The sequence below is a fragment of the Oncorhynchus mykiss genome, chromosome 30, assembly GCF_057628025.1.
Source record: "Oncorhynchus mykiss isolate SJ-2025 chromosome 30, ASM5762802v1, whole genome shotgun sequence".
NCBI classification, from domain to species: domain Eukaryota; kingdom Metazoa; phylum Chordata; class Actinopteri; order Salmoniformes; family Salmonidae; genus Oncorhynchus; species Oncorhynchus mykiss.
In genome coordinates, this window is record NC_143051.1 from 32,641,334 (window position 1) to 32,667,472 (window position 26,139).

A 26,139-nucleotide genomic window follows, 5' to 3' on the forward strand; every position below is an offset into this window, starting at 1 on the left:
GTTGTCATTTAAGCACCTTGAAATACAAAATGCACCCAAGATGCAGAATTTAGCTTGGAAACAATGACTTACAATGTGTTGAATTTATACAATGAATGGTATGTGAGAAAAAAAAATGTTTTGCCGCCATGTCTTTATCCCAGTATCTTAGGTTGTGGAATTGAATTCAAACAATCTTGCTTGTTTAAAGTTCTATAGACCTAATAGATATTTGTGAATGCTTGTGACATGTATTTATGTCAAATATAGTTATTCCGACAAAATATCTATAAACTTTTAAAGCCTTATCACGATAAGTCATATTTCAGTATGTTCATGTACATACCACGCTATTGCGTCAAGTATGGCCATATTTTACCAAGTTTCAAAAAGACAATTCTGCATCTTTACAGTCATGTGATCATGATTAATTCAACATTATAAACTGGGTGGTTCGAGCCCTGAATGCTGATTGGTTGACAGCCGTGGTATATCAGACCGTATAGCACGGGTATGACAAAACATGAATTTTTACTGCTCTAATTACGTTGATAACCCGTTTATAATAGCAATAAGGCACCTTGGGGGTTTGTGGTATATGGCCAATATACCACGGCTAAGGGCTGTATCCAGGCACTCCGCGTTTGTCGTACAAAAGAACAGCCCTTAGCTGTGGTATATTGGCCATATACCACACTCCCTCAGCCTTATTTCTTAGATGGTTCATCATCTAATATACTGGATATTGTGAGTGTGGATACAATCTGTAGCGCCCTAACTGTAAATGCATGTGTGCATGGACACCTAGACCATCGATGATGTCTGTCTCTATCACCCTTTTCTCAGAGGAAAAGACGGTACGGTGAGCACACTGTACGGCTAGAAAGGCCGGCGGTGTTCTCCATGTACTCCTCGGTGTGAGTAATACCAGCATGTGATTTTGTCTCGTCTGTCTGACCTGTGGTATGTGTGTGTCTCCCTCTTTCTCCCTCTACTTTCTCTTACTGAAGTCCAACAAAAGTATTGGTAGCGAGCAGCATTCAAAAAGGGTTGTAGTGGAGGTGTGAGGCTAGACAGGCTTGTCGCTTCATTCTACCCCCTTCCAATATCCCCTGTTTTTTTTCAGTCAACAACAACTACTGCTTTGTTTCCTATAAAGATGTTCAAAGTCCTTCTCTTTGTAGAAAAACATTCTACCTGAGCCTGAGACAATAACTAATTTAGCCATAAATGCATTTTTATGTTTCAGTGCATACAAGCTAAACTCAGCAAAAAAAGAAACTGTCAACTGTGTTTATTTTCAGCAAACTTAACATGTGTAAATATTTGTATGAACATAACAAGATTCAACAACTGAGACATAAACTGAACAAGTTCCACAGATATGACTCACAGAAATTGAATAATGTGTCCCTGAACAAAGGAGGGGTCAAAATCAAAAGTAACGGTCAGTATCTGGTGTGGCCACCAGCTGCATTAAGTACTGCAGTGCATCTCCTCCTCATGGACTGCACCAGATTTGCCAGTTCTTGCTGTGAGATGTTACCCCACTATTCCACCAAGGCACCTGGACATTTCTGGGGGGAATAGCCCTAGCCCTCAACCTCCAATCCAACAGGTCCCAGGCGTGCTCAATTGGATTGAGATCCGGGCTCTTCGCTGGCCATGGCAGAACATTGACACTCCTGTCTTGCAGGAAATCACGCACAGAACAAGCAGTATGGCTGGTGGCATTGCCATGCTGGAGGGTCCTGTCAGAATGAGCTTGCATGAAGGGTACCACATGAAGGAGGAGGATGTCTTCCCTGTAACGCACAGCGTTGAGATTGCCTGCAATGACAACAAGCTCAGTCCGATGATGCTGTGACACACCGCCCCAGACTATGATGGACCCTCCACCTCTCCAGAGTACAGGCCTCGGTGTAACACTCATTCCTTCGACTGTAAATGAGAATCCGACCATCACCCCTGGTGAGACAAAACCGTGACTCGTCGGTGAAGAGCACTTTTTGCCAGTCCTGTCTGGTCCAGTGATGGTGGGTTTGTGCCCATAGGCGACGTTGTTGCCGGTGATGTCTGGTGAGGACCTGCCTTACAACAGGCCTACAAGCCCTCAGTGCAGCCTCTCTCAGCCTATTGTGGACAGTCTGAGCACTGATGGAGGCATTGTGCGTTAATGGTGTAACTCGGGCTGTTGTTGTTGCCATCCTGTACTTGTCCGGCAGGTGTGATGTTTGGATGTACAGATCCTGTGCAGGTGATGTTACACGTGGTCTGCCACTGCGAGGGTGGTCAGCTGTCTGTCCAGTCTCCCTGTAGCACTGTCTTAGACGTCTCACAGTACGGACATTGCAATTTATTGCCCTTGCCACATCTGCGGTCCTCATGCCTCCTTACAGCATGCCTAAGGCACGTTCACACAGATGAGCAGGGACCCTGGCATCTTTCTTTTTGTGTTTTTCAGAGTCAGTAGAAAGGCCTCTTTAGTGTCCTAAGTTTACATAACTGTGACCTTAATTGCCTACCGTCTGAAAGCTGTTAGTGTCTTAACGACCGTTCCACAGGTGCATGTTCATTAATTGTTTATGGTTCATTGAACAAGCATGGGAAACAGTGTTTAAACCCTTTACAATGAAGATCTGTGAAGTCATTTTTACGAATTATCTTTGAAAGACAGGGTCATGACAAAGGGATGTTTCTTTTTTTGCTGAGTTTAGTATATATTTTATCCAAGGCTTCTCTATGCTTCTGCAGTGAATGTGTACAGTTTTTATATTCCAAAAGGAGCCAGTGGTTGACTAATACTGATTGTCATTTGATGCGTTATTCAGTTGAGCTTTCTCATATATTTAGTAAGAGAACCACTTAGATCTCCTTACCTTGTCAGTGTTGCTCCTCCCTACTCCTCTTTAACTCTTCTGGCCGCTTTGATGTCGACGCTAACACTGTTCTTCCTGTGTGTCTCTGCCTCCTTCCTGTCCTGTCCCGCTAACCCAATCAAAAACAAACAAACACATGCACGCTTTGGGGGTGGCCACGGTGGCTATAGAGGGTGGCATCGGTGGTGACACATCTGACCGCCACAATCTTCCCTTAGTCCAATTGCCCCCCAACACCTACCAGAACTATGACGAGGTGGAGGAGGAGGACCCCTATAGGTATGGCGAGGGGGGCTACCCCTCCGAGTACTATCAGCCCAACTACCCGGCGCCTCGACCGGTCGTGCCCGAGGACCCAGGCCTCACCCAGGGCGACGAGGTGCTGAGGTCCCCCGGGATCCACCGCTCCTACAGGAGCCTGGCTGACAAGAATGATAAGAAAGAAGAAGAGGGGCCGGGGGAGAGGAAGATGGTTGTCCCATGAGGGAGAACAAGCTAAGGAGAGCCTTGCGGAAGTCGGGGATACACGACTGGAGTTGGGACTGTTCAGTTGGAGGGAGAAATATCCAAAGGGGGGTCTAAGGACTATCATAAAGTGCCTGATGTCAATGTCAAAGGGACATATAGGAGGGGAAGGGTGGTGGAGGTTGGAGGAGAGAGTGGGAGGGACCATCTTCTCCTTTTCTTCTCTCTGGAAGTGTTGTGGTTGGTGGTGTAGATAGGGGTTATGTACTGTTGGTTCCAGTGTGGTCAGATTTTTGTGTGTGTAAATCAGTTACATCAAGAGATACATTTGTATTGTTGTTTTCTTTTCGTTTTCAGCATACCACCTAATCTCATTTAATGCAATTTATCAATTTCCTGGTCGCGGTTTACTTCAAGTGCTATAGTATAATATAATATAGTTTAGTATGTTATAGTATAGTAAATAGTATAGTAGTAATATTTCAGTTCAATGGGAGCTTTTATGGCTAGGATATTACTCAAGAATGGATAGCAAGTGCTATTTGAACATGTTGAAAATAAAATTGAATATTAACGATCTACTACTTGGTCATATTAGTAGTGAATATAACTACCTATATTGATAACTACCCAACTAACATTATAAACAGACTCAATATGACAAGTTATTCTCCAATTATTATTATTTATTTTGAAGAAATGTCCCATATTGTAATATTTGCATGTGTGTTTGTTTATCATCTAATCATTCCATATCAATTTATAGTGCTATTTTGTCCCCAGCCAAAGGATACAACATATATGTGTTCATATCTTGACAGGGTCAAGCCATATAGCCCTAACTAATACCTCCATTGCAGTGTTCTCTACAAACATGTCTCTCTTTGTATTTTTAGGATATGTCTTCAAAGGGTGTTTGAGAAGGCGCTAAACATGTAATATAACAAGATTATTAGTTAAATTATTTTTTAAGAAATGTTTGTTTTATTGCAAGTGTCTCGGAATATGGTCTCCAGAACCCCTAAAGTATTGTGATGAGTTGTTAGGCCTGTGGTCTATTAGCCTTGCAGAGCTCAAGAGATAAACTATGTGGAACAGGCCACTGTGGCCCCTCTCATCAGAATATGGTTCTATCAAGAAAGTAATTCATTTTTTACTTGGTATTGATTTTTCAAACAATAAAATTGAAGTATAACCATTAGTCACAGTGGGTACTCTCAACACTGCTTCTTTGTTCATATGGCTGTGTTTGTTTTCTCCGACTAGCAGGCCTAATAGCATGCACTTCAATTGAACCAATGGTAGAACTTAAATTACATTTTCTGTTAAAATACTTTTCATTACTAGAGGACCCGCATAGATGGCAACTCCGAAGCAATGTGTACTTCTAGATGACATCCTTAATACTTGTCGTGGTTTTCTTAGCAATCGGCACTTGAAAAGGGATGCACTGAAACTTTGCAAGCAAGCAGTGGGCAATACTTTCTCATTTTTAATCACTAAGCTATACACTATCACAGCCTTTTCAGTACATTGCCTTTTTCCCTTTTCTCCCTTCGTCATCAGCATCTTGCACTCTACATAGGACTTACAACCAAATGAACTGATGGAACTGACACACACCAAAACGGTGTGACGCCAGAAACGTTCTCCCTCTGTCTAATTGCAGAGTGAGAGTAGAGTCTGCCTCGCTATTAATTTCTGCCGCCTCCCGAGGGGAGGTGTAATTACATGATCTGCACCCAGGAAGTCTCCAGGCCAGATGTTAGATCCCCTGGAATCACGCTGCTAAGTGGGGCCTAGTGACAGACAGACATACAGACAGACAGGTACCCCTGTACATTGGTCTGCCTTTTTTCTCCAGGTGATGAAAGATCGTTGCTGTGAACACCATGGACTGAATGTAATTGCCAGAGTCATGAAAGATACACACCGAAATATGTGCAATTAAGTGTGCAAGGCTTTTGTTAAGTAGTATCTGATAAAATTGCGCTCTTCTTCCTCTACGATCTCCAATCATGCTCTTCCTCCATTTCATCCGGCTGCTTCTCAACAGCCAGCCAGAGCCCAGATTGAGCAACTTGCCCTGAAACCTACCTTGGGGCAAAGCTTAATTTCCAGATGATTAGCCCAGCCCAGGCATTTACTACATTTACCTCCATTCAAGTGCTTCATAGCCATAGGGAAACCACTACCATGCCTTAAGGAAAACTACAGTAGGTGATGACACTTTGAGGCCATCAAAAGAAAAACACAATCACAGAGATGGCATCAAGAAGTGGGTGTCACGCTCCTGGGTGTTCTGTTGTCCCTTGGTGTGAGAATCTCTGCGGCTGCTTCTGAAACAAAGGTGGAAGTACTTATATTCTCTGAAGGCCTCCACCATCCCAATAACAAACAGGCCTCCACCATCCCAATAACATACCAGCCTACATCATCCCAATAACAAACAGAGGCCTCCACCATCCCAATAACATTCAGGCCTCCACCATCCCAATAACAAACAGAGGCCTCCACCATCCCGATAACAAACAGGCCTCCACCATTCCAATAACAAACAGAGGCCTCCACCATCCCAATAACAAACAGGCCTCTACCATTCCAACAACAAACAGGCTTCCACCATCCCAATAACAAACAGAGGCCTGCACCATCCCAATAACAAACAGGCCTCCACCATCCCAATAACATACAGGCCTCCACCATACCAATAACAAACAGGCCTCCACCATACCAATAACAAACAGGCCTCCACCATCCAAATAACAAGCGGAGGCCTCCACCATCCCAATAACAAACAGGCCTCCACCATACCAATAACAAACAGGCCTCCACCATCCAAATAACAAGCGGAGGCCTCCACCATCCCAATAACAAACAGGCCTCCACCATCCCAATAACAAACAGGGCTCCACCATCCCAGTAACAAGCAAACAGCCCCCTTATAAACCATGTGGCAGGTACAGTTGAAGACGGAAGTTTACATACACCTTAGCCAAATACATTTAAACTCAGTTTTTCACAATTCCTGACATTTAATCCGAGTAAAGATTCCCTGTCTTAGGTCAGTTAGGATCACCACTTTATTTTAAGAATGTGAAATGTCAAGAATAATAGTAGAGAGAATGATTTATTTCCGCTTTTATTTCTTTCATCACATTCCCAGTGGGTCAGAAGTTTACGCACACTCAATTAGTATTTGGTAGCATTGGCTTTAAATTGTTTAACGTGGGTCAAACATTTTGGGTAGCCTTTCACAAGCTTCCCACAATAAGTTGGGTGAATTTTGGCCCATTCCTCCTGACAGCTGGTGTAACTGAGTCAGGTTTGTAGGCCTCCTTGCTCGCACACGCTTTTTCAGTTCTGACCACACATTTTCTGTAGGACTGAGGTCAGGGCTTTGTGATGGCCACTCCAATACCTTGACTTTGTTGTCCTTAAGCCATTTTGCCACAACTTTGGAAGTATGCTTGGGGTCATTGTCCATTTGGAAGACCCATTTGCGACCAAGCTTTAACTTCCTGACTGATGTCTTGAGACGTTGCTTCAATAGATCCACATAATTTTCCTACCTCATGATGCCATCTATTTTGTGAAGTGCACCAGTCCCTCCTGCAGCAAAGCACCCCCACAACATGATGCTGCCATCCCCGTGCTTCACGGTTGGGTTGGTGCTCATCGGTTTGCAAGCCTCCCCCTTTTTCCTCCAAACATAACGATGGTCATTATGGCCAAGCAGTTATATTTTTGTTTCAAAAGACCAGAGGACATTTCTCGAAAAAGTACGATCTTTGTCCCCATGTGCAGTTGCAAACCGTAGTCTGACTTTTTTATGGCGGTTTTGGAGCAGTGGCTTCTTCCTTGCTGAGCGGCCTTTCAGGTTATGTCGATATAGGACTCGTTTTACTGTGGATATAGATACTTTTGTACCCATTTCCTCCAACATTTTCACCAGGTCCTTTGCTGTTGTTCTGGGATTGATTTGCACTTTTCGCACCAAAGTACGTTCATCTCTAGGAGACAGAACGTGTCTCCTTCCTGAGCAGTATGACGGCTGCGTAGTGCCATGGTGTTTATATTTGCATACAATTGTTTGTACAGATAAACATTGTACATTCAGGCGTTTGGAAATTGCTCCCAAGGATGAACCAGACTTGTGGAGGTCTACAATTTTTTTCTAAGGTTTTGGCTGATTTCTTTTGATTGAAGCAAAGAGGCACTGAGTTTAAAGGTAGGCCTTGAAATACATCCACAGGTACACCTTCAAATGTTGTCAATTAGCCTATCATTTTCCAGGCTGTTTAAAGGCACAGTCAACTTAGTGTATGTAAACTTCTGACTCACTGGAATTGTGATACAGTTAGTTATAAGTGAAATAATCTGTTTGTAAACAATTGTTGGAAAAATGACTTGTGTCATGCACAAAGTAGATGTCCTAACCGACTTGCCAAAACTATAGTTTGTTAACAAGAAATTTGCGGAGTGGTTGAAAAACAAGTTTTAATGACTACAACCTAAGTGCATGTACACTTCCGGCTTCAACTGTACATGTGATAAGAGTAATGTAAAATATATAAACATGATTAATGTGTCATTATTTAGAGTGGCATTGTATAAATTGACTAGCGATCAATTTATTAAAGTGGCCAGTGATTGGGTCTCCATGTAGACAGCATCCTCTCTGAGTTAGTGATTGCTGTTTAGCAGTCTGATGGCCTTGAGATAGAAGCTGTTTTTCAGTCTCAGGGTCCCAGCTTTGATGCACCTGTACTGACATTGCCTTCTGGATGGTAGCGGTGTGAACAGGTAGTGGCTCAGGTGGTTGATGTCGTTGATGATCTTTTTGGCCTTCCTGTGACATCGGGTGCTGTAGGTGTCATGGAGGGCAGGTAGTTTGCCCCCGGGGATGCGTTGTGCAGACCGTACCCCCCTCTGGAGAGCCTTGAGGTTGAGGGTTGTGCAGTTGTCGTACCAGGCTATGATACAGCTCGACAGGATGCTCTCGATTGTGCATCTGTAAAAGTCTGTCAGGGTTTTGGGTGACAAGCCAAATTTCTTCAGCCTCCTGAGGTTGAAGAGGCGCTGTTGAGCCTTATTCACTATACTGTCTGTGTGGGTGGACCATTTCAGTTGGTCTGTGATGTGTATACTGAGGAACTTAAAACTTTCAACCTTCTCTACTGCTGTCCCTTCAATGTGAATAGGGGGGTGCTCCCTCTGCGGTTTCCTGAAGTCCACGATCATCTCCTTTGTTTTGTTGCCGTTGAGTGAGATGTTGTTTTGGGTGACAAGCCAAATTTCTTCAGCCTCCTGAGGTTGAAGAGGCGCTGTTGAGCCTTATTCACTATACTGTCTGTGTGGGTGGACCATTTCAGTTGGTCTGTGATGTGTATACTGAGGAACTTAAAACTTTCAACCTTCTCTACTGCTGTCCCTTCAATGTGAATAGGGGGGTGCTCCCTCTGCGGTTTCCTGAAGTCCACGATCATCTCCTTTGTTTTGTTGCCGTTGAGTGAGATGTTGTTTTCCTGACACCGCACTCCGAATGCCCTCACCTCCTCCCTGTAGGCTGTCTTGTCGTTGTTGGCAATCAAGCCCACTACAGTTGTATTGTCTGCAAATTTGATGATTGAGTTGGAGGCCTGGGGGCGGGCCGTCAGAAAGTCCAGGACCTAATTGCACAGGGCGGGGTTGAGACCCAGGGCCTCCAGCTTGATGATCACCTTGGAGGGTACTATGGTGTTGAATGCTTAGCTGAGGTCAATGAACAGCATTCTTACATAGTTATTTCTTTGGTCCTGATGGGATAGGGCAGTGTGATGCCAATTGCGTTGTCTCTGGACCTGGCGGTATGCAAACTGAGGTAGGTCTAGGGTGGCCGGTAAGGTGGAGGTGATATGAATTTTCTTTCTTAGGTCTTGGCAGATTTCTTTTGATTTTCCCATGATGTCAAGCAAATAGGCACTGAGTTTGAAGGTAGGTCTTGAAATACATCCACAGGTACACCTCCAATAGACTCAAATTATGTCAATTAGCCTATCAGAAGCTTCTAAAGCCATGATATCATTTTCTGGAAATTTCCAAGCTGTTTAAAGGCATAGTCAACTTAGTGTATGTAAACTTCTGACCCACTGGAATTGTGTTACAGTGAATTATAAGTGAAAAAAATATGTCTGTATACAATTGTTTGAAAAAAGAATGTAAGTGCAATTACAGTGTTGGAGTTTGAATACAAGTGTAGACTACTGCAATGTGCTATTTACAGGCTGTAATAGTTCAAATATAAATTCAGATAGCTCAAAGTTGGTCTATCAATGCATAATGAAGGCATAAAATAACATTGTCAAAGTGTACCTTTGAACTTCATCTCAAGACAGAATGCCTGACTAATGTCTGACCTTAGACTTCATTCAGTTACTTGTAGGATATAAGGGCGTTTGAAACGTAATAGAAACAGCGATAATGTGAAGAGGAGCCTGCCTACATAACGGCCTCCATACTCAAAAAAAGGACCCCCTAAAGGCAAAGTTACAAATCACTTTCTCCTGGTCTTTCCCCCTTCTCTTCTCCCCCTCTTCTCTTCCTCTTTCACTTTCACAAACTCAAACACGCAAAAAACATAAACACCCTATAAGGAATGTTGTATCTGATTTCAGACAAGTCATGTCACGATCACCTCTAGGTTACTAAGTATGTAGGTCAAGTGAAGGAAGAGAAGTATCATCCGGGGGAAGAATACAGAGTGACAGATGTTTCGCTCTCTACTGTGCGAGCTGTCAAAGCAAACAACCAGGTAATTTACAGGTACATTTCGATGACATATTGAGTTTACATAAAGATGCTACAATTACCATGTTTTACACCAATATTTTTCACTTGTGTTGTCCGTTTGTAGAGAAGTATCTTGTAAATGTAAATGTTATTGTTCTACTTTCACTGTGAGAGAACGTGAGAAACTTGCAGCCTTGATGATAAGCTTGAGAAAGGATTTGCACATTTGGACCTAGTTCCCCACCTAGTGTGGATTTTCAGATGATGCATGATCTGGAAAGAAATGTCTGCGCTGTACATACATACTGTATATATTATATTATTCTATTTGATATATATTGGATGTGTATGGGTTACATACATTTTGAAGAACGATAGGTCTGATGAATGTGATTACCACAGTCATTTTTATGTTTTGAACAAGACATAAGATGGGCCAAACTGCCCGGGAAAAAATATATAATCTTTCCAATAGGGTAGTCATTTGGATTTGAATATATCAGAGCATGTGGAATTAGATTAGATTGTTTGAAAGTAGATTAGATTTTCATAATCACATTCAATCACATTAGCGTCAAATTAGTCGTGCCTGTTGACGTTATCATTGGGTCTCATCGTTTAGACCAAAATAATGTTACTGAAGTTCCTTTCTACGCCTTGATCACACCTACATTGACTTTGCATTTTGGTACACCAGAAGTAAATGTATTTCCAATGGAACTGGTGCGTTTTCCTTGCAGTGTTGCAGAGGCAATTGCAGTGTGTTCTGTGTGGTGCATAAATTTGATTTATCGAACGTATGCGTCAAACTGTATGGGTAGGCGACTTGACAGAAATGGTAGCAGAAGGTGAATGTTGAACTTTTGTTGCACAAATATACAGATGAATCTGCGTACCATTTTGCGCTAAACTCTGTCGGTGTGATCAAGGCGTTACTCTTTACCATAGATAATACAACTAGATTTGAACTGTTTGAAGAAAAAGTGAGATTTCAATCACTTTAGTTTTGTAGTCTGACATTGAAATATATATCAGAAGGTTGTGATTGATATATCAAGATAAATAGTCTATTCTCAGATATTCCAAAATGGAGAGAACATGCTTGATGTGCCAAATGTACTTACATGCGAATGTGATGTAACATACATACAAAAAAATAAGTTACAAAGCAAAACTTTATCTTTGGTCTGGTATCACTATATAGATTAAATATTGATAGACCCTACACAGTGCATGCAATCATAAACATTTAAACAGCACATGACTGTGTGTGTGTGTGTGTGTGTGTGTGTGTGTGTGTGTGTGTGTGTGTGTGTGTGTGTGTGTGTGTGTGTGTGCCTGGTGAGGTGGGCCTTATTATACAGACCTGGTGGATCCATGAAATAATTTGAATAAACACAATATCAAAAGACTGATGATGCAACAGTTCCGAAAATACAAAGTGCCTTCAACCTGCTCCATGCACCAACAAATTTACAAGGGTAACATAAACAAGAAGACAAATGATCACTTCAACAAACTTGATGAAGTGCTCAAGAAACACTAGCAGAGTGCATACTCCTTTGCCTTACAATAACACTGATACTGTATTGGGTAGTGACATTTATAATTGGCATCCACTACATCAGTGGCACCGAAGAAAAGACGTGGAAGCACCGTGCCAAAGACAGCAGCAGAGGGGTGTATTAATAATGAATTCACAGCTCATTTGTATGTAAATGTGCCCAGACACCATGGCGGTCCAGTTTTGCCTCATGAATATTGCATGAGGCGAGCATGCTGCAGTGGAGTGCAAATAACTTTTTCTCACAATTTATCATGTATATTTCCCCCCACTTGTAATTCATCGGATCATAACAGACAGAGTTAGAGGCGAACTCACTGTACTTCATCAAAAGTGTAGTCATCCACCTCTCTGCTTATTCAATGTCACTCCTGGCCCTAAGGTCACTGAATCCAGAGGAGTAGCCTAAGACTGACTGTTGGTGTGCATCAGTTGTAGGTGTTCTAAGGGGTGTAGCATGTTGATCACGTTGCTATTGTAGTATCAATGCCTAATCATCAGTGACAAGGAGCTACATACTCCTCTTCAATGTGTTCATATAAAAAATAAGCCATTTAAGAGTTAAAATATTATGGTATGGTGGTATCCCCGGACTTGGCTGCGTGTATTGTATACATGTATATACATATTGGTTGCTGTTCTCCATATGGACAGAAGATGTCGCTGTCAGTCATGTTTGTACTAGAGCTGGACAGTGGCTACATTGACGTTGTATTATTATTTTGAATTTGGTCATGTACATTAAGTTCCTGTTCACAGACAATAGAAATTGTAAAAGTATGTATTTGAAACGTTGAGATACACTGAGCTATAGGCTGATGCCTTTCTCCCATCAAAGTCAATTGCATTGATAACCATGCATGCCAATCAATTTTCCATGCGAGGTCTATACATTTAATATAACATATCTATAATGTGATTGATGCCCAATAATATGTTTAATGCTAGGTTTATAATATGAATATTATTTCTAAATAGTCTAGTTTTCCTTATATTTCTTTGTTATATCTAATTTCAATTCATCGTAGTCTACACTATGAATTAGCAGGGTTTTGGCACAGTCTCTACCCATAGAATCCAATGAATAAAACATGATTTATGAAGATTTATTGGATAAAACCAATCACTGGAGGAAATGTGAAAATTACTTGAATTCAGATTGTGTATTTCAGCGTGTTATTTCTTATGTATGTTATGGTATACACACTAAGTTTGTTGATATGTAGTGTAGACATTGTTTGAAGATGCATGCGAATTTAATCTGCTCACCAGAGTAATTCGCACATTTTGTCAATTTCTCTTGTCTTCAATTGGCAAATGTATGTTGCCATATATAACTTTGAAGTACATTTTCATGGCACTTGAATTAAACATATTTTTGGCGTCGTATGCAAATATATGCTGACGTAAAAGATCATGTGGTTTTTGTCGTAGATCTATGAACGACGACCTTTTTTTTCTTCCTACTGTTGTCTTTAGGTTATGCCAGAATCTTTAGAATTACCAGCGCTATATGCGCGTCACCACAGACTACTTATAATTGGGAATTTTACTGCTAGTTTATCGTCCCAGCACCGAAAGGCTCTAGGCAGGTAAGAATACAATATACATTTTCAAGAATGGTAAAGAATATTGGACAAAACTAATTTCAAAGATTAAGTTATAACCGGTTTGGTAGCAAGCGAGACGATCCGCCTGGCTTGCCCAGCTCGTGTGGCTGTGCTAGCGACGTCCCTTCCATCACTACTCGCGCATTGTTGTCACACTTGATTTAGAATCAGCTTGCCATCAAATCACGCCAAGAAAACCTAAACGTCTAGTTTACTCTGACTAACTACATTAACTTGACGTTTAGGTAAATATACTTTTTTTTGTAAACAAAAATAGTTAGGCGTTTAACTTTTGTGCCTATTTGAAGTGGGCACCTGAATGTATCGTTGTAAGACATTTAGCTTGCCGTGTCACCTAGCTGGCTAGCTAGTTTGCTAGCTCGCGACCCAGTTCACTTCTGAAGTTTGAAAACGTGCTAAAGATTCGTGCTTTAAAACTGCTTCCGAACTGGTTAGTTATAAATTGTCTGTTTACATAGTTAGCTAGTTAAATAGTCCCATAATTATTTGAAGAGTTGGCCTACGTTTGTCGAGCTTGTTGACTAGTTGTGAGTTTATACTAGCTACTGGTAGCAAGCTATAGGACAGTAATGGGAACCATCCTACATATTAGACAGCCCAGCCATTGCCTTTCTCTTATCACCGGCGAAACGTAACGTTACCTAGCTAGCTATGTGAATATTTTGTCGTCTTTTGTCACGAAGTGCATTCGTTTTGTCTCACAAGTTAGTTTAATTGAACAAAAGTCCTGTGTATGAAGAGGCACACTTATGTAGCTAATTTAGTTATTGTAAATGTTAATTGCTGCTATATAGCTTTGTTTTTTTGTTGCGTAGCTGGATGACGCTAGTATGTTAGCAGCCCGGCTATAGCAGATAGGTTAAATGAGGTGACGCCTTCCGTGGTATGGATTGGTGCTGGCACAGGCAGCGCGCGCGGCTATGCTGCCCAGTGACAGCAGTGTGGTAAGTTCCACCAGCAGTGGCGGACTGGGACAAGAATTAGGCCTTGGCATTTTATCCACACCAGTTGACATCACTGCCAACTCACCCCCCCCCCCCCCCCCCCCCCCCCGGCGGGCCACCAGCCATGCACATACACCCTGACCCTACACACCCAACTTAGACACAGGCAGAAGTGCTGACACATAACATTGTCAGTTTACAGTACCGCGTTTTTCAACCGTTTTTGTAGAAGTGACTGGGGAGAGAGACACTGTCCTCTTTTTTTAAATTTTTATTATTATTATTTTAAACAGGCTCATGTTTAAAATAAGTACAATATGTAAAAAAAAAAATAAAAAAAACAACTGGAGCATGCACTTCACAGAGAGCTCGACCAGTGCGCAAACACCTGCCTGTTTGCCCTCCTATGAGAGAGTTCTCTTTTGGCCTCCTATCTGCTCTGTGGATTTTGTTAATTTTATGAATGACTTAATTTTATTTAGTCTCTTTTTAAATATATATATATATATATATATATTTTTTTTTTTATGTAACAAATTACATGTCAAACAAGCTAATTTAATTTATCTTGAATCTTGGAAAATACCCGCCCCCCCACCTCAAGCACACACTCTCCTGACTTCTGCATGCTAGTGCCTTGTGCTGGCTATGGGTGCCGGGCAGTGAGTTTGAATACTGGTAGGCTACATTTGAGTTGGACCTGTAACGTTTGTGAAACTGTTATAGACTGAGAAGGGGTTAATTCAAGTGTTTTTAGTAAGAGGCAGAAAAACTAGCAGATTTACCTCATTATTAATTTGCAATCATCAGCTGATAGCCCCTTTTTTTCTTGATGTCACTCATCTCACCTCTAGTTAGTAGCCTACTAGAAGTCACTGGCACTAGCTTCCTTGTGATGAGTGGGTTGCAGAAAATAAATAGGCCAATGTTTAAAAAAAAATATATAATAATAAATGTGCACCTGCCCACCCCCCATAGGTCTGTGCACGGCCCTACGCTAGAGATACAACTCAACACTATACTCAACACTGTGCCTCTGCTCTAGCCAATTTGTTTAACTCCCTGTTGCGCTGTCTATCTGTCTCAGCATCTTCTGTGTCACTCTGTGCTTCTTGTTCTCTCTGTCTGTCTGCCTGTCTGCTTAAGCCTTAAGTTATAAAAGCCAAGCCTACGATTTAGGCTATATTGCAAATTAGTGCCTGTCATATGTTCCTCTGAATCAACACCTATTACTATTAGAGCGTTCCAGACAAACATTTTCCCCTGGAGTCACTGGTGCCACTAACTTTTACTATTGGTGGCACCAGTCCATTATTTGGTTGGATCCAAATCATGAGTAATCATCTTATAAAGTCATTCAGGGCTCGACATACAGGGCTGGCCTGGGGAGGTTTTGGGAATTTCCTGGCCAGTCGATCATCCCTGTACACTGAACAAAAATAAAAACGCAGCAGGCAACAATTTCAATGATTTTACTGAGTTACAGTTCAAATAAAAAATAAGTCAATTGAAAAAAAATTCATTAGTCCATAATCTATGGATTTCACAAGACTGGGAATACAGATATGCATCTGTTTCTCACAGATACCTTTATAAAAAAAAGAATAATATATTTTTTTAAAGTAGGGCGTGGTTCAGAAAACCAGTCAGTATGTGACCATTTGCCTCATGCAGCACGACATATTTCCTTTGCATTGAGTTGATCAGGCTGTTGATTGTGGAATGTTGTCCCACTCTGCTTCAATGGCTGTGCGAAGTTGCTGGGTATTGGTGGGATCTGGAACATGCTCTTGTACATGTCAATCCAGAGCATCCCAAACGTGCTCGATGGGGGACATGTCTGGTGAGTATGCAGGCCATGGAAGAATTGGGACATTTTCAGCCTCCAGGAATTGTGTACTGATCCTTCCGACGTGGGCCCGTGCATTATTATGCTGAAACATGAGGTGATGGCGGCGGATGAATGGCATGACAATGGGCCTCAGGATCTTGTCACGGTATCTGTGCATTCAAATTGCCATTGATAAAATGCAATTGTGTGTCTTTGTCCATAGCTTATGCCTGCCTATACCATAACCCCACCATGGGGCACTCTGTTCATAACATTGACATCGCCCATACAACGCCATACACGCTGTCTGCCATCTGCCTGGTACAGTTGAAACTGGGATTCATCCATGAAGAGCACACTTCTCCAGTGTGCCAGTGGCCATCAAAGGAGAGCATTTGCCCACTGAAGTCTATTACGAAGCCAAACTGCAGCCAGGTCTAGACCCTGGTGAGGACAACAAGCACGCAGATTTTCCCTGAGACGCCTGTCAGACGGTTTCTGATAGAAATTATTTGGTTGTACAAACCCACAGTTTTATCAGTTGTCCGGGGGCTGGTCTCAGATGATCCCGCTTGTGAAGAAGCCAGATGTGGAGGTCCTAGGCTGACCTGGTTACACATGGTCTGCGGTTGTGAAGCCGGTTAGATGTGCTGCCAAATTCTCTAAAACAACGTGGAAGGTGGCTTATGGCAAAGAAATTAACATTAAATTCTCTGGCAACAGCTCTGATGTATATTCTTGCAGTCAGCATGCCAATTGCATGCTCCTGCAACTTGAGACATCAGTGGCATTGTGTTGTGTCCCCAGAACAAGATGCACCTGTGTAATGATCATGCTGTTGAATCAGCTTCGTGATATGCCACACCTGTCAGGTGGATGGATTATCTTGGCGAAGGAGGAATATTCACTGACAGGGATGTACACAAATTTGTGCACCATATTTGAGAGAAATAAGCTTTTTTTGCATATAGAACATTTTTGGGATCTTTTATTTCAGCTCATGAAACATCGGACCAACACTTATTCACATGTTGAGTTTATATTTTTGTTCTGTATAATAATGCCATTTTAAATCTAAGCTATATACAGTTGGGCAAAAAAGTATTTAGTCAGCCACCAATTGTGCAAGTTCTCCCACTTAATGAAAAAGATGAGAGGCCTGTAATTTTCATCATAGGTACACTTCAACCATGACAGACAAAATTAGAAAAAAAAATCCAGAAAATCACATTGTAGGATTTTTAATGAATTTATTTGCAAATTATGATGGAAAATAAGTATTTGGTCAATAAAAGTTTCTCAATACTTTGTTATATACCCTTTTATGGCAATGACAGAGGTCAAATGTTTTCTGTAAGTCTTCACAAGGTTTTCACACACTGTTGCTGGTATTTTGGCCCATTCCTCCATGCAGATCTCCTCTAGAGCAGTGACGTTTTGGGGCTGTTGCTGGAGACTGGCTAGGCCACTCCAGGACCTTGAAATGCTTCTTACGAAGCCACTCCTTCGCTGCCCGGGCGGTGTGTTAGGGCTCATTGTCATGCTGAAAGACCCAGCCTTGTTTCATCTTCAATGCCCTTGCTGATGGTTTTCACTCAAAATCTCAAGATACATGACCCCATTCATTCTTTCCTTTACACGGATCAGTCATCCTGGTCCCTTTGCAGAAAAACAGCCCCAAAGCATGATGTTTCCACCCCCATGCTTCACAGTAGTTATGGTGTTCTTTGGATGCAACTCAGCATTCTTTGTCCTCCAAACACGACGAGTTGAGTTTTTACCAAAAAGTTCTATTTTGGTTTCATCTGACCATATGACATTCTCCCAATCTTCTTCTGGATCATCCAAATGCTCTATAGCAAACTTCAGACAGGCCTGGACATGTACTGGCTTAAGCAGGGGGACACTGCAGGATTTTGAGTCCCTGGCGGCGTAGTGTGTTACTGATGGTAGGCTTTGTTACTTTGGTCCCAGCTCTCTGCAGGTCATTCACTAGGCCCCCCCCCGTGTAGTTCTGGGATTTTTGCTCACCGTTCTTGTGATCATTTTGACCCCACGGGTGAGATCTTGCGTGGAGCCCCAGATCGAGGGAGATTATTAGTGGTCTTGTATGTCTTCCATTTCCTAATAATTGCTCCACAGTTGATTTCTTCAAACCAAGCTGCTTACCTATTGCAGATTCAGTCTTCCCAGCCTGGTGCAGGTCTACAATTTTGTTTCTGGTGTTCTTTGACAGCTCTTTGGTCTTGGCCATAGTGGAGTTTGGAGTGTGACTGTTTGTTTGAGGTTGTGGACAGGTGTCTTTTATACTGTTAACAAGTTCAAACAGGTGCCATTAATACAGGTAACGAGTGGAGGACAGAAGAGCCTCTTAAAGAAGTTAGAGCCAAAAATCTTGGTTGTTTGAAGGTGACCAAATACTTATTTTCCACCATAATTTGCAAATTCATAAAAAATCCTACAATGTGATTTTCTGGGTTTTTTCTTCTCATTTTGTCTGTCATAGTTGAAGTGTACCTATGATGAAAATTACAGGCCTCATCTTTTTAAGTGGGAGAACTTGCACAATTGGTGGCTGACTAAATACTTTTTTTGCCCCACTAATAAATGGATGGATTCCTGAAGCTGTTTGTTATGTTGATTTCTTTATTGCACGCTGCACATACATATCCTATAAATAATATGTTGTGCAGAGAGTGCGCAGCTCTAAAACAGCTGGTTGTTATGTGGAGCAGCTCACTGAAGACCGGTAGGGGTAGGAAAGATGTTTCAAGTTATCTACCAGTAAATGCTAAGTCAATAATGGGTATGCAAACCAGGTATTTGAAAAGTTCATAGTCTTGGTTGAATATATGCGATGCACAATTCAGTCATCATGGATTAGCATGCATTGAAAATCAGACCTTTCCTCTAGGCTTTTTGGTTCTTGAAAAGTCATTGAAATTATGATGGTATATTTGTACCTTCTACTGCTCCAATATAATTATTCTGTGATTTAATTTCTGATCAGATTTTGAGAGATGTAGCTGCTTTAGTTTGTTTCCTGCTGTTTCAATTGAAGGGTGTTGTTCACCTAATACCTTTTATGCACTGTTGGTTAGAGCCTGTATGTAAGCATTTCACTGTAAGGTCTACTACACCTGTTGTATTTGGCGCACGTGACAAATAAACGTTGATTTGAAAACTTTGATTTGATTTGTGTTGCACTAGTCTGTTGCGGTAAAACCACGTGTGGTTATTAGGAGCAAGACAACATTGAATGTTGGCATCAACTTGATTTCCATACAAAGGGAACCTGGTTTTTGTTCGCTTTCTCATTTTTAAACATGATCCAATTACTTTTCAACATCTGAAATGGGGAGACTATCTACCACATGGACACTTCATTAGTGTGTTTGTCGGGAGCATGCTGTCTATTTAGGCAGGCAACGGGCATCATTATTCTGACATTTTAGAATGTAAAAATAAGGTGAATGCCATTGGGTAGGGCTATACATTTTTTTTGTTAAATCCACTTATTGGATGTGTCTCTAATACTGCCCAATGGTGTGTGTGTGTATATATGTATGTTTCTGCCGAGATGCTCTTTTGAATTGAGCATCTTGGCAGAAACACCCCCTCCACTACCTTTGCTGCCACTGCTGAAGAAAATCCTAGGGGAAACAGGAACATCCACTGGTCTTGATGTGCCTTTTGGTCATGACGTTAGTTAGTGATGTCAGATAAATCTAAAAGACCATCCCTGCTAAGAGTACATAGGCTAGTCAGAGGGGAGCTGACATGTATCATACTGCCTTTTTCAGAATGACAATCCTCCTTTGACACAAGCACATCACAGAAGCGGATGTCACTCTGTGGAGTTCAATGACCACAGCTCATTCTATTTTACTGATAAGGCTTACTGTATGGGAAGGTTTAGCTGGAAATGGTCAGACATGGTTTCTCGTTTGCGAGTAAACAAAGCACTAGAGTTGTCGGGCTCAGGCTACTTTTATGCTGTATCTCTAAGGCCTGCTTTGAATTACCGGTATTACTGTCTCTTCACTCAAGTAGGCTCAACTCTTTTATAGCCATGGCCAGATATGGTGACATGGGTAAGAGGCTAGTAGTAAGTCTACGTTTTTGTAGTTTGGTGTCATGTTTTGTAGCCTAAATTATGTAGGCCCAATAATAGAAATGTAAGGGTTCTTGACAGGACCCCATTTCCTTAAGCCATTGCAACATACCGTAGGCCTACACTGTTCTGTCACTCACTCCCCTTATTTCAATACAGGGTATTAAACAAATCCATTCTGCTGAAAGATATTTATAAAATGGCAACAATGTGGAGACATTACAATTGGAGCTAGGCTGATTGCCGACTAGTTTTTAAAGCCTCGGAGTCTCTGTGCCCAAACAAAAAAGTAATGCCTGTCATTTCCAAGTATTGTGTTCCATGCGAGAGATTCTCGGTTCATGGATAAATTATGCAAAATGGTGTTAATCATTTTAAAATGTGATATTATGGTGATCAGTTACTTGTTAGTTTTGAGTGATATAAGTATTGTACTATTCTTATCAGTGGTGCTCAGCAATAATCAGGAAAAACACAGATGTTTCCATTTTGTCTTCAGACTAGCCCTTACTGAACATTTTGCTGCAAAATCTGGTGCTACTCGATTTTTGGTTCCAGCTCAAGGAATTAATTCATCTGCATCTTATTTGAATTTCCTGCTTGCATAATTCTTGGTTAATGTGAGCTCCAGAGGGCTGCTTGGCAAGCATGCACTTGTGCCAAAAATGTGAAAGTCATGTGGTGCAAATACAAACAATGTGCTCTGACGCCCCCCCCCCCCCCCCCCCCCCCAAATTCGGCAGCTTGGTTCTTGCCCTCTTTCCTCCACTGTGCCAGGCTTGCCTCATTTGGATTTTAACATGCATAGGCTACTCCATTTTGTAACATGCAGACCAAGCAAGGTGTAGTATACCTAGCCTGTAAATACACTACATGACCAAAAGTATTTGGACACCTGCTCATTAAACATCTCATTCCAAAATCATGGACATTAATATAGTTGCCCCCCCCCCCCTTGCTGTAACAGCTTTAACTCTTCTGGGAAGGCTTTCCACTGAACATTGCTGCGGGGACTTACTTCCATTCAGCCACAAGCTTTAGTGAGGTCGGCACTGATGATGGCCCTTTAGGCCTGGCTCACAGTCGGCGTTCCAATTCATCCCAAAGGTGTTCGATGGGGTTGAAGTCAGGGCTCTGAAGGCCAGTCAAGTTCTTCAACACCGATCTCGACAAACCATTTCTGTATGGATCTCACTTTGTGCACGGGGGCATTGTCATGCTGAAACAGGAAAGGGCCTTCCCCAAACTCTTGCCACAAAGGTGGAAGCACAGAATCGTCTAAATGTCATTGTATGCTGTAGCGTTAACTTCTTAAGTAAAAAAAGGAAAATAAAAGTAACTAATTTAACAGCAGCAGTAATATAACAATAGCGAGGCTTTATACAGGGGGTACCGGTACAGAGTCAATATGCGGGGGCACCGGTTAGTCGAAGTAATATGTACAAAAGTGACAATGCAACTCAGTAGTGATTGTTGCAAACGAGGACCGACGGTTTTTATGCGCTACACACTTGGCGGCCCCATTCTGTGAACTTGTGTGGCCTACCACTTCGACTGAGCCGTTGTTGCTCCTAGACGTTTCCACATCACAATAACAGCACTCACAGTTGACCGAGGCAGCTCTAGCAGGGCAGACATTTGAACCGACTTTTTGGAAAGGAGGCATCCTATGACTGTGCCATGTTGAAAGTCACTGAGCTCTTCAGTAAGGTCATTCTACTGCCAGTGTTTGTCTATGGAGATTGCATGGCGGTGTGCTTGATTTTTATAGACCTGGGTGTGACTGAAATACTTTTGTACATATAATGTACTTCATAAGAGTACGGCTCCCTTCATAAGAGTACGGCTCCCGAGTGGCGCAGCGGTCTAAGGCACTGCCTCTCAGTGCTCGAAGCGTCACTACAGACACCCTGGTTCGAATCCAGGCTGTATCACAACCGGCCGTGATTGGGAGTCCCATAAAGCGGCGCACAATTGGCCCAGCGTCGTCGGGGTTTGGCCGGTGTAGGCCGTCATTTTAAATAAGAATTTGTTCTTATTAAATTGTAGAATATAGATTAGACAAATTCTGCATGCTGCATTAGATTCATATTTAATGTTTCAGGTAATGCATTTGAATTCAGTTCTCACTGAATCAAGTGTCTGTTTCTTTCCAGAGAGCTGCATGTGGGAGCTACTGTAGCCATGGAGTCTGTAGTGTAGAGCCATCTACCGCAGGTTCACAAACATCATTCATGGCATAGTTAGCCCGGTTTACAGAAAAATAATAAGCTAGTCTGCTCACCCCCTGCATATTGCACAATGTGCTGATTTTAAGATATGCAAAACATATGAAAATGTATTTCAGTGCATCTACATGACCATCTACATGACCTACTTGTTTATCAATACATTGAATGGGAGTAGTTGGTAGTTCTATGTGGCAACCACTTGCTATGGTTCTCATGTGGATGCTATGTTTTTGGTGACTAAGCAGCATTTTCAGGTGGACGGATGATGTTACTCCTGTGGGTTTAAGCTCCCTTGAAAGCCACGTTGTTGTACTCTGTCGTCTGTAGCGATGATCTCATCCTGAGGGGGAGCTTCTCAGTGGCTGTCTGGTTGTACTGTACAGTCTGCAACCCCTTTCGTCATTAGTGCTGTATGTGGGGTGGATCATAGGCCGGGACAAAACCAGTATCGCGATATCGTTAGTATTGTGGCAAGGCAACAAAACACGAAGCAGATTGAACTTTTAGGAGAAGTAATGTTGGAAACAAATCATTATGTTGTCGTCCAGAGTCAGTTGTTTATTTCCCAAGCTATAGCACACAAAGTATTTAACATTCAGCAGGTATTTAAAGGACCAAATATTGGTCTATTTCGTGTTTTAATTTTTGCTGTCGAAAAAACATTGAGATACTGGTATCATCCTGTCCCTAGGTGGATTGACTCCATTTTGTTAAGATGTTATGTTTTTGTTTGTCATAGATATCCTGTAACATACATACAGTATGTTTGGCATATTTTCCAGAACATAGGCCTACATGTATTGTGTATTGTAATCGCTATCTTCGAACAAGCAGCAAAAACAAGATGGTTCCCTCCTAGTAGGATAATGTGGCTTGCTGCCTAGCCCCATTTTACACACATTCCTTTATCATCCCTTTAGGCTGATTGTTTGTTATAAAATGGAACTTTCTGCTCCTGGTTTTATCCCACTCTTGCACACTCTTTAAAGTAGCCTAACTGTATCGACGATGAGTTTAACTCGTAACAGCGTTCATTGACAAGTCGTAATGTGATTAATTCTAATAAGTGAAGCACAATGAAACGATACATCCCACCCAGGTGGTGTTGTCATTCAAATAACCTTCTGAAGCTGTCTGTCTCTTTTGGAACATGTTTCCAAGGTAACAACCTTCTATTTTTCGGCAAACACAAAGCAGTGCAGTTTTCCGGGCCTTTGTGGGGCTCTGCCTCCGAGCTGCCCCCCCCCCCCGACCATTCTCCGCTGCTGACATTCTTTTCTCGTCTCAGATTCCAGAAGAGGCTACCCAGAGTGCCGCTGGACCGGAGACCAAAGGAGAGCTGGAGAGGGAAGAGAGTGGAGGCGGAACTGGAGCCAGATAGGACACCTCCACCCAGGGAAGCCCCACCCTACTGCGGAAGTGCAGTGAGTACCTTTTCACCACGGGGCAACACTCCGGTGGGGGTGGGATGCACAGCGGGGAAACCGGTACCAGTCTAGTACAATTGTATTGGCTATGCTTGCTCAAATAGGCCCTCTTTAGACTTAGCAATTACAATCGGCTCTGCCTTTCATTGACATAATAATGTGCACTTTTTCAATTTTATTTTATGTGACTCGTTTCAGCAAACTAGGTGTATGTCACCTGTCACTACTTTCTAGGAGAGGCATTTAAATGTACTTTTTTTAATCAAAATGAGTTTTTTGGCAGAAATGCCTTCTGGAACATGTGAACTTTCATGTGCCTTATTAACAATTTGTATGCCATCTGTAAATATTAATACAATTGTTAAATTATGAGCCTAGTTGGTTTAGCCACGGATTGGTCTGCCATGTAGCAAGCTTCTGTCTATAACATGAGCTGGTCAGTATGTGTAGGTGGTCCTTTTCTAGCACAGCTTTTTTGAAAAGTATCACGTAGGGGAACTGCAAAGGTGTTGCGCTCCACTTTCTGGAGGAGCGAGTTTTGAAATCAGTGGAATTAGAGTATGATAGCGAAGGAGATGGAGAAAATTCTGGCGTTTTGATTGCAAATTTTCAGAGGGAGTCGAAAAGAAACACACCGACGGCTGTTGTATAAAACACCTGTCTCCAGATTACATCTTCAAACTCAGGGCAATCATGACAGAGGGAGAAGCGTCCATCCATGTACAGTACCAGTCAAAAGTTTGGATACCTACTAATTTTTCTTTATTATTTTTACTATTTTCTACATTGTAGTATAATGGTGAAGACATAAACTATAAAATTACACATGGAATGATGTAGTAACCAAAAAAGTGTTAAACAAATCAACATATATATTTTTTGAATTTCTTAAAGTAGCCACCCTTTGCCTTTGACAGCTATGCACACTTTTGGCATTCTCTCAACCAGCTGCATGATGTAGTCACCTGTAGAGGTCGACCGATTAATCGGAGTGGCCGATTTAATTGGGGCCGATTTTCATAACAATCGTTTTCATAACAATCGGAAATCGTTATCTTTGGACACTGATTTGGACAATTTTTATTTTATATTATTTATTTTATTTAATCTTTATTTAACTAGTCAGTTAAGAACACATTCTTATTTTCAATGACGACCTAGGAACGGTGGGTTAACTGCCTCGTTCAGGGGCAGAACGACAGATTTTTACCTCGTCAGCTCGGGGGATTCAATCTTGCAACCTTACAGTTAACTAGTCCAACGCTCTAACCACCTGATTACATTGCACTCCACGAGGAGACTGCCTGTTACGCGAATGCAGTAAGCCTAGGTAAGTTTCTAGCTAGCATTAAACTTATCTTATAAAAATCAATCATAATCACTAGTTAACTACACATGGATGATGATATTACTAGTTTATCTAGTGTGTCCTGCGTTGCATATAATCGATGCGGTGCGTATCGTTGCTCCAATGTGTCCCTAACCATAAACATCAATGCTTTTCTTAAAATCAATACACAGAAGTATATATTTTTAAACCTGCATATTTAACTAAAAGAAATCCAGGTTAGCAGGCAATATTAACCAGGTGAAATTGTGTCACTTCTCTTGCGTTCATTGTACGCAGAGTCAGTGTATATGCAACAGTTTGGGCCGCCTAATTTGACAGAATGTTACGTAATTATGACATAACATTGAAGGTTGTGCAATGTAATAGGAATATTTAGACTTATGGATGCCACCCGTTAGATAAAATACTGAACGGTTCTGTATTTCACTGAAAGAATAAACATCTTGTTTTCAAGATGATAGTTTCCGGATTCGGCCATATTAATGACCTAAGGCTCGTATTTCTGTGTGTTATTACGTTATAACTAAGTCTATGATTTCATAAAGCAGTTTGACTGAGCGATGGTAGGCAGCAGCAGGCACTTTTGTGTGTTTGCCAGGATCTGTTTATGACTTCAAGCTTAGATTGAGATTAGGCTGGTGTGACCGATGTGAAATGGCTAGCTAGTTAGCGGGGTGCGTGCTAATAGCGTTTCAAACGTCACTCGCCCTGAGACTTGGAGTGGTTGTTCCCCTTGCTCTGCATGGGTAACGCTGCTTCAAGGGTGGCTGTTGTCGTTGTGTTCCTGGTTTGAGCCTGAGGAGAGGGACGGAAGTTATACTGTTACACTGGCAATATTAAAGTGCCTATAAGAACATCCAATAGTCAAAGGTTAATGAAATACAAATGGTATAGAGAGAGAGAGTCCTATAATTCCTATAATAACTACAACCTAAAACTTCTTACCTGGGAA

The 26,139-nt window shown here is 41.8% G+C and overlaps 2 protein-coding genes across 11 annotated transcripts in view; both read left to right on the plus strand.

The window, feature by feature from the left end:
• The window catches only part of LOC110489432 (collagen alpha-1(XIV) chain), a 97,212-nt gene extending 92,688 nt beyond the window's left edge, over positions 1-4,524 (plus strand). For 5 of the 7 annotated variants that reach the window (XM_036970753.2, XM_036970757.2, XM_090228436.1 and 2 more), the window contains one exon: positions 3,029-4,524. In XM_036970753.2, the coding sequence (XP_036826648.2) occupies positions 3,029-3,342 (314 nt within the window). In that variant the 3' untranslated portion in view covers positions 3,343-4,524. Of the gene's footprint in view, positions 1-825; positions 974-3,028 lie in introns of those variants that run through there. The other 2 variants (XM_036970755.2, XM_090228435.1) reach the window with 2 other exon arrangements.
• Positions 4,525-13,074: 8,550 nt separating this feature from the next.
• Positions 13,075-26,139, plus strand: part of LOC110488323 (zinc fingers and homeoboxes protein 2) — a 29,973-nt gene continuing 16,908 nt past the window's right edge. The window contains exons 1-2 of one of the 4 annotated variants that reach the window (XM_021560526.3): positions 13,075-13,250; positions 23,698-23,833. The gene's annotated coding sequence lies outside the window, so the exon portion shown is untranslated. The remainder of the gene's footprint in view (positions 13,251-23,697; positions 23,834-26,139) is intronic. The other 3 variants (XM_090228439.1, XR_016493722.1, XM_090228440.1) reach the window with 3 other exon arrangements.